Source organism: Pituophis catenifer, unplaced genomic scaffold (assembly GCF_029215685.1).
Source record: "Pituophis catenifer annectens isolate HBS135680 unplaced genomic scaffold, rPitCat1.0.hap2 SCAF_1, whole genome shotgun sequence".
NCBI lineage: Eukaryota > Metazoa > Chordata > Lepidosauria > Squamata > Colubridae > Pituophis > Pituophis catenifer.
Genome location: NW_027256881.1, coordinates 272,710,222 through 272,721,991, shown reverse-complemented (window position 1 = coordinate 272,721,991; position 11,770 = coordinate 272,710,222). Strand labels below are relative to the sequence as shown.

Below are 11,770 nucleotides of genomic sequence, written 5' to 3'. Positions count from 1 at the left end.
CAGTTGCTTGAAGACACATCCTGACAACATCCTTTTGCCACATCTGTGAATCTGCCTTCGTTTCAAACTCGCTAAAGGAGTTAGACTTAAGTTGTCCTAAGCAGAGTTCATGCAATCGGCTACATTTTGCCAAGCCATTAGACTAGAAGTGAACTCAGCTAGGATCAACATTTGTGGACTATAATATGGGCAGATCTCTGGTTCTAGGTTCCAGATTCACTGGCCACCATGCAGTTCCTCCAAAGACAGCAACACAATGCCTGTGATGTATCAAAATTGCACAACAGCTGACAGCACTGTGGGCCTTAATGTTTACTGCAAAGCTGAAAAAGCATGCACCTAGAACAATGGAAATCCGCTCCGCCACCACTCCCCACCCTGCTTCACATAGAGCCCACAGAAATATGGAAGTTGGCATTTGCCAGGATAAGGAAAGAGAAATCCTAGGTGTTTGTGATGTTATTGTAAACTAAATCATTTATGCCAAAGGGTTGTATAACTTTAGTATTGTAACTGTCCACTGCAGGTAAAGCTGAGAGCTGGAATTAAGAGTATCTCAACTTTGCCTGAGCTAGTGTTATGGTAGAATACTTCAACTTCCTTGGACATACCCACAATTGGCTTCTGTAAGCAAATGGTAAACAAATCCTGAACAAGTGTTGATAAATGTTCCTATTTTCCATGAGCAAGTCTAGTATTATACAATTTCTTATTAAAGCAGCCCTTCAGTGAATTCTGGTAGGGAAATATAGAAAGTATTCCTTGGGTGTTAAGATACACACTAGTTAACACCATGTGTCGTTTTCTGGTTCCCAGAATTGCAGTCAATGGCATTCTCAGTAAACCCTCTGCACTGATGTGCTGTGATTCTCACTAGCTAGGCCAGCATTTTAGGGCTTTTTGTGTGATATAAAGTTGGGACTGTTTTTTGTTTATTTGATAAAGTTGTGTTTATTTTTCATATATAGAGGATTCTCAATATTCGTGGTATTTATGTTCTATAATTGAGTTAGCAAATACCAAAATAGATGAGTATGTGCCCGATGGGATAACTTAAAATTTTCACCACTTTGTATGTCCGTAAGTGACCAAAGAGTGCTGTATTTAATTTATTTATTGAATATATATGCCGCCTATCTCCCGAGTATTCTCAGGTGACTCAGTATTCATTTTGTTATTGCAAATATATGTTAGTGAATAGGCAAATGGTAAATAACAATTGTATATCCTGCTTTACAATAGTGAAAAAGAGCCATCTAAGCAAGGGTGTCAAACTGGCGGGTCGTGGGCCGGATGCGTCATGTGTAGGCCATGTCGACCCCAGCTCCGTGAAGGGGGAAAACATTGCGATGCATCCTGTGATGGCAACATGCCGCGAGTTTGACACCCGTGTTCTAATGGGTCTAATTACAGGCGGGGAATTCTAAGGGCTACAAAGAAGAAGAAAAGTCTCAGGAGTTTGATGGGCCTGAAGGTCCCCGTTTATCCACCCTTCACTATAAAGATCATTTTTCTTTTATGTGATGTGTTAAACATAACCCAAAATCTCCAGCCATCATAACTGCAGCAAAGAGAATCCTATTCCATCATAGAAATTTAGACGTAGAGAACACATCCATCAGTTCTAATGGGAATACTTCAATAGGATGGAGGTACAGCAATAGAATCTCTCATACTGGTAGTCCTTGGCTAGTTACAATTGACATCCCAGAGGTAGTCAGTCACCTGTTATCAGAGTTATGATAGCCCCATGCATCCCACAGTCATGTGATCAGATTTGGGGCACTTAGCAATTGGCTGACGTTTATGGCTGTTTGCAGCATTCTGTGATCACATGACTGCAATATACAATGTTTTTTGCTGGTTCCTGCAATGATCGCAATGACTTACAAGCATAATTCTGGCATCAACTACAGTTGGAAGTCAAGGACTACTTGTATGAGATGCATAAATACGGTAAGTCTGACAGTTTTCTTTTCTCAGACTGTTTGGTGCTGCTAGAGATGCAATCCAGACTGTGGATTTTTCCAGGATAAATGCCCCGTTATTTTAACTGACATTCACACACACACAAAAAGAATTTGCAGTGTAACTATAAAAGTACCAGGAGAAGTATGGAAACCAGAGATGAAATAGGAGAACAATTATTTTTTTATTCCCTGCATCCTGCTTTCTGTATCATTTGTCCATTTTTATTTACCCTTATTAATTTTGTAAATAATTCAAAGCAGTGAACGTAATATTCCTTCCTCCGCCCATTTCCTCTCCACCAACAACCCTGTGAGATGATTGAGATTATTGAGAGAATAATTAGCCCAAAGTCACCGAGCCACAATTTTATACTGAATTAGTTTCTCTTCTGAGATTTCATGACTATTCTGATCTAAATAACCTTTTATTATTTTGAAAGACATTACCAAGTCCACAGCCAAGAATAATCTACTGGAAACCAAGATCGAGAAGAAAAAAAAAAAACCAATCCACTCAGGCTACAAAACCAAGATGTTGGTAATGAAGAGCCAAAGATCTCAGCAGGCAATCCATTCTGCAGAAGGCAAGTGATCAAGTCACAAGTGGCACAATGTGCATTCTTGCAACACAAATCTTATATCTAATCTTATTTTGTGAATTCAAAGTACTATTACAATCAGCACTTTCTCTTCACTTCCTTGTTATATAGTTTTCATGGATAAATTGATAATTTGCCTATATTAAAATAAGTTTCTGTACAAAACTTTTTTAAATGTTACTTTATAATTTTGATATAATTCTAAATATAGTCCAATGTTTTCATGTGTTGTATTTGTCAATTAAAATAAATTTTACCTTCAATTCTAAAGAAAACCTCAAAAAATCCCAATTTTATTTTTTCCATATCCATCTGTACCCTTTAGATCTCTTTTGCAACCACTGTTATGTCAATCTATCAATCTGTGTGTGTGTGTGTGTGTGTGTGTGTGTGTGTGTGATCTTAAGTAAATAACAGAAAAACGTTCAGAGAATTTTTATTTTAATCATAAATGTTACAGATTTCATTCTAAATATGTATTATTATATGCCAGCAGATATTTTACATACTTCCAAATATTCTATAAATTGCCATGTGTCCTTCAATAATTCTCCAATAAAAAATACAGCCATTCTGGACAAAACCAGTTTCTGATTCCCAATCAGCACCATTGCATCGGTTTTTGTTCATTTTCTATGTACAATAACGTTTAAACACATATTTACTTTCATATCAATCTTAAATTATTCTTCAAAGAACAATATTCAGAATTCAGTTATAGGGTCTGTAGCATCTATAAAACATGCTGAAATTAATTTGCAGAAATTATTATTTGTATGCCTACTGATAAAGACCACTGCCCCCAATAAAGCAAAGCAAATGGAATAATAGTATGCACTTTTTTCTTTCCCTACTCAGGCAAAAGTTGAGCTACCATGAATCTCCACTGAATATACTTGCCAAGCTCAGAATGCAAATGAGTTTTCAATAAAGGAAGGAAGCCCATAACATGTTAAAGTATTTTCATTTTATTTGTTCTGAAGATACAAGTAATAAGATTTAAGGAAATAAAAAGCCAAATCTTAATTTTCATGTAAAGATAGATAAAACTACAAGTCTTAAGAAGGTGATTTTTCATTTCAATAAGTTACAATGAAGGATTAACAAATCCTTGTTAAATGTATTCTCAACATTTGGAGTGACTTCTTTTAATTCTGGAGACAAGAATTCTTATGCAAGAAGACAGGCTGTCCAGACATGCTTATGTTCTTTCTCTCATTATCCTTTGTGTTGCAGTCTTCTATAATACATCTCATATCACTCAAAGAGCTCCCCCATCTCGTTATAGAGATGGAATCTCAAAAGCACTTCCTGGTCCCAACCCATAAACGTTTATATTAAGAGAACATGCAGGTAATCAAAATCCTGCCTGCTGTTGCAAATATTTTAAAATATTTGCTATGACAGTTCACACAAAGTACAATTTTACTTACAGTATTGTGGTTAGTAAAAAACAAACAAAACATTGTGAACATATGAAGTCAGTGACAGCATTATATTTAGCTGTAATTCTTAAGCTTTGTAAGGAATAAAGCATTATTGTGATGCTTGAAGCTGACTATCACATAATGAACATTCACATTCCTGTTAACAAGATAGATCCTATAGCTAATCTTGTAATTTTTAAAATCTCAATTTCAATAAGGGATATTTCTTGAAATATCAAAATTGAGGAAATAACAGATTTTTAGTTAAAATAGAGAATAATGTGACTCTATTATTGGTAGCGACGTTACAAATTCCATATTGTTATATTTCAATTTCAATCACATTTCTCAAAATGAACCTATCTGAAACACTACTAATGCACTTCAGTAAGACTATTAATTGAAAATATTGTTTAATAATTATGTAACACAAAACAGGTTCAGCGGGTTCTGACAGGTTCTGGAGAACTGGTAGCGGAAATTTTGAGAAGTTCGGAGAACCGGCAAATGCCACCTCTGGCTGGCCCCAGAGTGGGGTGGGAATGGAAATTTTGCAATATCCTTCCCCCAGGAGTGGGGAGGGAATGGGGATTTTGCAGTATCCTTCCCCTGCCATGCCCACAGAACCAGTAATAAAAAAATTTGGATTTCACCACTGAGGTATGTACATATATATTTTCTTCATGCCAGTCTCCAATTTCCCTCAGAATATCCCATACAAAAACTATAACATAGGACTAAGTATTTGATACTTCCAAGTAGATTTTAAAAATACCAGGGTTCTCGTCAAGGCAATGTAGCTTAGTTTTCCTTTAGTTTCTTTAAATGGTAAGCTCTTGATTTTAAGACTATTTCTGTGATAGTTTTTTTGCTATACCACTCAGGCAACACATTTGTTCCAAACCATTTCTAAGAAAGAGAGGCAGAAAAAGATGTGTTACTAAGTTGTTAAAGTCCAAGGTATCAATGGATTAATAAATGAAAGCAAGTTATAGACACACTTGGAAATTGGAATCTCTCTTTAAATATACATACCACAAAAGCATGAGATGGATATCCACAAGTTACCGTTTCCCGACCAATCGTATTGAGGGAATATTTTACATATTGTTCAGGAGTGGGTCTATATATATTTGTTCTACGAAGTTTAGACATTTTTGTCATGACAAAATATGGTTGAACAGTCTGAAAAGGAAAGAACATTATTTTATTAAATTTATATCTAACGGTTTGTACCTGTATATTGTTTTAAAGTCTTATTTAATATCTACAACAGACATGTGCTATAAAACAATTTAAACATAGAAACTGTTATAGTGACAACATATTATAGTAAGAATCATATGGTTAATACAGGTCAGTGATAGCAAATCTTTTCGGCACCGAGTGCCCAAACCAGAACACACGTGCATGCATGTGCATGTGTGTGCATGTATACGTGCCAGAGCACTGGAAACCCGAAAACCAATCGGCCGGCACTCGCATGCCTGTCTTTTGGCCAGTTTTGGCCATTTTTTGGGGCTGTTTTCAGACCATTTTGGGGCCATTTTAGGCTGTTTTTCAGGCCATTTTCAAGGCATTTTTTGGGTCGTTTTCAAGGTGTTTTGCAGGCATTTTTCAGGCCAATAACATCCTGAAAAATGGTCTGAAAAAGACCCCAAAATGGCTTGTTTTTTGGCTTTTTTTCGGTCTGCTTTCAAGCTGTTTTCCAGCACTCCAGTGCCTGCAAAGACTAGCTGGCCGGAAACCAGAAGAGTTGGCGATGGCGTGCATGCCCACAGAGAGGGCTCTGTGTGCCATTTCTGGCACACGTGTAATAGGTTCGCCATCACGGATATAGGTAGTCCTCACTTACCAAGCACTTCGTTCAGTGACCATTTGAAATTATGACAGTGCTGAAAAAATAACTTTAGGCCCAAATGGAGCATTGGTCCTACCTGATACGATCCTTCTCGTTGAGCGGAGGCAGCATTCAGGAATGGGTTGTCTCGTCTATCAGTCAATGAGACTGAGTCTGTCAAAGCTGTGAGGACACTCCCTCTGCCAACGGTCCAGCTTTTGGCGAAGATGAAGTGATAGACTCAATGTGGTCAGTCCAGCTGCTATCCCCAGGGGAACAGAGGGCCAGCCCTAAGCTAGGGAGGGGCTGGATCCTGCCTCCAGTCAACGAGAAGGATCATATCAGGTAGGACCAACGCTCCTTCTCCGTCATAGTGGAGGCAGCATCCAGGAATGGGACATACCAAAGCGGTGGTGCCCCTACCGGTGGACTGCAGCCTGGCCCGAGGCCCCCATATCAGTATGCGTACTCTGTAGGACCCGCCTACCAAAAGTCGCCTCAGCCGAGGCATAGCTGTCTAGTTTATAGTGCCTGATAAAGGGCGACGGGGATGACCAAGTAGCCGCATGACAAACCTCTTCCAGAGAGGCCTGCGTTGCCCACTCCACACTTGTGGCCGCGCTCCTTGTGGAGTGTGCCGTAATACTCTTGGGCAAAGGAAGGGCCTGAACCTCATAAGATCTGGCGATACACGCCCGAATCCAGCGGCCCAGGGTAGAGGATGTTACCTTAGCCCCTAAGGTGGCAGGTTGGAAGGAGACAAAGAGCGACTCCGTTCTCCTAAAGGAGGAAGTTCATTTAACATAAATCTGGAGCGTTCGCTTTACGTCCAGCGTGTGCCACTTCTGTTCCAGAGGGTGCCCTGGATTGGGACTGTTAGGGTGTGTGTAAAAAGTATTTGTTGCTTGTGCAACGAGCAGAGCAGAAACACACAGGGAAGGAGATAAACGTCCGGCTCGTGTGAGAAAAATACTTTATAGATAACAGTCTCGGTGTAAGTAAAACAGTCCAAGGTCATAAACAGTAATATCAGTCCAGTAAGTATCTTCCCTTACCAAAGCAAACAGACTTTAGTAACTATTGGTATACAGTACCATATAGTAGACTCAGTAAGCAACAGGATACAATCAGGTATCTATCCGGAAGAAGCAGGAAGAACCAGGAAGAAGGAACGCTTCTCTGTGCTGCTTATTTATGCACTGTAGCCTAATTACAGGGCTCAGCAAACCCTGATTACATGGCTCAGTTGTTTCTTAAAGAAACAGATATTGCCTGACCAACAAGTTAGGAGTAAGCTGCAAGCTGAACCTAACATTCTCCCCATTGGGCAGGACAATATACACAATAGATACAGAAACAAAAATACACATCCAAATCATACATTGTACAGTAGTATCAGTTACATTTCAGATTCTTAATCCAAATCTTTCACAACAATTGGTGTGTTTAATGGCACCTTGCGCTTTAGTAAAATTATCGGCAATATTGTCCTCTGATGCGCAGTATTCCAATGTAATCATGTTATCCTTAACACATTGCTGAATATTCAGATAACGTATATCAGTGTATTTAGTCCTTGATTTCTAAGTTTAAATTTTGTTTGCAACTGACTGATAATCTCTCTGGCCTCAGCGTCAGTTCTGGTAATTATGGCAATGTCGTCTGTAAAGAGTAACAAGAATGAAACACATCCATCCTGTTCTTTTTTAAACAGACATTTATCTGCTACGCCCTCATAGAACCCAATGTTATGTAATTCCTGCACTATACATTGGTTCCACTCGTAACCTGATTGCCTTAAACCATATAGGCTTTTCTGTAGCCTCCAACACTCAGTTCTATCCTGTGTATCATAACCAGGAGGTTTCTTCATATATATTGTATGCCTTAACGGAGCGTTCAAGTAAGCTGTTTCGACATCTAAATGAGTAATAGAGCATTTATTTCTAGCTGCCCAAACAAGCATTGTTCTCAAAGTGCTCGCTCGTAAACTTGGAGCAAAAACTTCATCATAGTCTCTATCTGTCTGTGAGAACCCTTGTGCAACAAGCCGAGCTTTATGGGTTACTAGCCCATCTACACTTTTCTTTACCTTATAGACCCACCTACAGCCTATAAGTTTCTCATTTGGTGGTATTCTTACAACTTCATAGACACCAAGCCTCTTCAAAGAATCAATTTCTCTATCCATTGCCTCTTGCCAGGCTTTTTGCTCCTTTTCTGGATATAATTTTATATCATGATAACTGGATGGTTCGATATCTACTTGGCAAACCACTGTGGCTTTATAGCGATCTGGTGGATGCCGGTCCCTGGAAGATCGTCTAGGCATAACAGGACTAACATCAGGTATATTGGGTTCATCCTCCCCTAACCCTAATTCCTGTTCCTGTTCTTCCACCTTAATAGATGGTTTATCATCCATCTCAGATGAACTATCATCAGGAATATGGTCTATCTTAACATCAATATCTGTAAAACCATAGTCTGCTTTTTCTAACCTGTCCCAGCCTTCATGTTCTAGGAATTTAGCACTAGCGCTACACAAAACTTTTGTTGTTCCTGTTTCCCAGAACCTATAGGACCTATGGTTAGCCTCATAGCCAACAAAAATCATTTTCTTTGCTCTCTGTTGGTCCTTCCTTCTCTGACTAACTGGTATATGCACCCAGGCTGGTGCACCAAAAATATGTATATAACTTAAATCAGGCTTCCTCCCGTGCCATAAAGTAAAAGGAATTTTTCCTGTAGAGGAGTGCACTACATTATTTAAAATATGATTGGCACATAGTATTGCTTCTCCCCACAATTTATCAGGTAAACAAGCATCAGCCAGCATAGTCCTAGTCATAGCTTGTAGGGTCTGGCCTCTTCTTTCTATATATGCATTATGTTCTGGCCGAAAAGGGGCAGAACGTTTATGCTGTATCCCAGCATCCTTCAAAAACTTAGCCAACTGATGGTTAGTAAACTCAGTTCCATTGTCAGTTACAATGCATTTCACCTTAAACCTCTGCTTCCTTTCAACAAAACGAAGCCAATTTGTGATACATTGGAACGTATCACTTTTGGACTTCATAAGGTAGCAAAAACCATATCTGGTAAAGTGATCAACTATACTCAAAATATAGCATGCTCCCCCTAAACTGGGTTTCTTTGGCCCTATTAAGTCTAAAAAGACTACCTCCAAAGGTTTAGTTGTTTTAAACCCATTGCAGCGGTTTGCAGGTGTAACTTTACTTTTATGCTGGTTACAAGTATTACAGTTCAGGTATTTGCTGCAAGCCCTTAATTTTATGCCTTTAGACTGCTTAACAGTCAAATTCAACAACCTGAAATTCAGATGACCAAGCCTTCTATGTAGTAAATGTAAGCATTCATCATGAGGCTTTACATTTTCAAATTTAGCTTTTGACTGAACTAACAGTAATGACTTATCCCTAATGACAAATAAGTCGTTTTCTAATTCTGCAGTAACTACAGTGCCTTCACATTCCAGCAAACATTTGTTGTTTTTAAAAGTTACTGTAAACCCAGAATGTAGTAATGACTTTACAGATAAAAGGTTATATTTCAAACTAGGGATATAAAGCATGGGTAAAGGGTGCTTACTAATAGAACATTGAACAAGTCCCTCCCCAGCTACAGTCACATTCCAGCCATTAGCTAATTTGACCTTTTTAGTACTTTTCTTCATGTTTAGAAACAGTTTTCTGTTTTTTGTTATGGATTGAGAGGCACCGCTATCAATCACCCACCAATCATCTTTTATATTATTAGATGAACTGGTTGCTAAATTACACCCTTTCCTGGGTTTAGCAGAGTTTCTAGCAGATACTTTCTTATTTTTACAATATTTTGCAATGTGCCCCTTAGCCCCACATGCATAACAGCGTTTAACAATATTGACATTCTCATATACAGCTTCCACTTTTGGTTGCTGTTGCATCCTTAACTGGTCTCGTTCTTGTCTACGTTTGGCCTCATCCAGTAACCTACCAGTTATACTGGCCAATGTTAGTTCATCTCTAGACAATACTTCTAATGATGAAACAAAAGAGTCATAACTGTCATCCAACGATGAAAGAATAATATAAACTTGCTGCAGTTCAGTAAACACAAGGTCTTTCTCATGTAGCTCCTGGAAAAGCCCTGTCATGGAGTCCAGGTGAGCCATCATGTCTCCTCCTTTCTGAAGATGTAAGCGAAATAATTTCCGTGTCAGGTAGATATGGACACCCACAGAGTCACGAACATAGAGCTTCTTTAGCTTTGACCAACACCTCGCAGCAGACTCTTCGCCTCGGAAATGGACAAGTTGCTGGTCTCCCAGTGTCAGGCCAATGATGCATAAAGCACGCTCGTTGTCCCTGTGAAACTTCGCTATCTTTTTGGCATCTTCTTCGTCAGCAGCATTCAGTGCAGTTATGTCCGGTGGATTATTAACCATGTCCCACAGTCCTTCTTTTCGCAAAAGTAGACAGCATTTTGTGGACCAGGTAACATAGTTTGTACCATCCAACCGGGTTATGGTAAAATAACTTGTACCTTGCTCAAAAACCATCATCTTGACTACTACACCCACTGCCTGCACTTCTCACTTCCACAAAAACAAATTAAAGAGCCCTGGAACGTTCTGGGCCCATAACCAATGTTAGGGTGTGTGTAAAAAGTATTTGTTGCTTGTGCAACGAGCAGAGCAGAAACACACAGGGAAGGAGATAAACGTCCGGCTCGTGTGAGAAAAATACTTTATAGATAACAGTCTCGGTGTAAGTAAAACAGTCCAAGGTCATAAACAGTAATATCAGTCCAGTAAGTATCTTCCCTTACCAAAGCAAACAGACTTTAGTAACTATTGGTATACAGTACCATATAGTAGACTCAGTAAGCAACAGGATACAATCAGGTATCTATCCGGAAGAAGCAGGAAGAACCAGGAAGAAGGAACGCTTCTCTGTGCTGCTTATTTATGCACTGTAGCCTAATTACAGGGCTCAGCAAACCCTGATTACATGGCTCAGTTGTTTCTTAAAGAAACAGATATTGCCTGACCAACAAGTTAGGAGTAAGCTGCAAGCTGAACCTAACAGGGACAAAAATCAGGAAGGACTCATTCCTCGGCCCTATAAAACCATGTATTTATCATTGGGAGGAAAGAAGAATCCAAATGTAAAACCACCCGGTTAGGGTGGAACACACAAAAGTCCTGTCTGATGGAAAGCGCTGCCAACTCCGAGGTCCGCCTAGCCGATGTTACGGCCACCAAGAAGGCCACCTTGTAGGACAGGAAGCAGAGCGTGGCCTCATGTAGTGGCTCAAATGGGGCCCAGATAGCCCAGGAAGCCGCCTGATGTGTCTTCTTAAAGATCTGTTCAGATTTTCTATCCTCAGGTTTGAGAGCTTCCTCGGGCACCTTGGGGAGAACTGTTTGCACCGCCAAAGCAGCTACAGGTGCATCAACTGAAGGCAGGATCAGTGCCTGCGATAACTCTGGGCCAATGTTATACAGCCTCTTATCCAGAGAACCAGGGTTAGGCCCAATCGCTGGTGCAGACCACTGGCGTTTAACAACGTCCAGGAAAAGGCGAGGAGATGGTACCACCTTGGCTTCACTAACCGGCTCGGAAAATAAAGAGCCTGTCATATCAGAAGGACCTGGGGCAGGATCCATAGAAGCAGGAGCCATAGCCATATTAGTTGACTTCCTGGCCTTAAACAGCAATGATTTGAACTTTGCAGGCTTGAAAAGTACTGAAAATGCTGGTTGCTCAGGCAGTAATCCCTCATCCTCTGAAAAGTCTAGATCTCTGTCTGTCTCCTCCCCAGACACTGATGAATGATGAAAATGACTGGGGGAATAAGATCCCTGGGTGTTTACAAATCCTTCAGCCTCCACATTCTGTAAAGGCAAGATATGTAGGGAGGCAGCTC

At 39.8% G+C, this 11,770-nt stretch overlaps 1 protein-coding gene across 1 annotated transcript in view; it reads right to left on the bottom strand.

Annotated features, from left to right (window-relative positions):
- Positions 1 to 3,064: 3,064 nt before the first annotated feature.
- The window catches only part of HSD17B12 (hydroxysteroid 17-beta dehydrogenase 12), a 60,097-nt gene continuing 51,391 nt past the window's right edge, over positions 3,065 to 11,770 (bottom strand). The window contains exons 10-11 of the mRNA XM_070931218.1: positions 5,032 to 5,181; positions 3,065 to 4,905 (exon numbers count right to left, since the gene is read on the bottom strand). Coding sequence (XP_070787319.1) covers positions 4,798 to 4,905; positions 5,032 to 5,181 — 258 coding nt within the window. The 3' untranslated portion in view covers positions 3,065 to 4,797. The remainder of the gene's footprint in view (positions 4,906 to 5,031; positions 5,182 to 11,770) is intronic.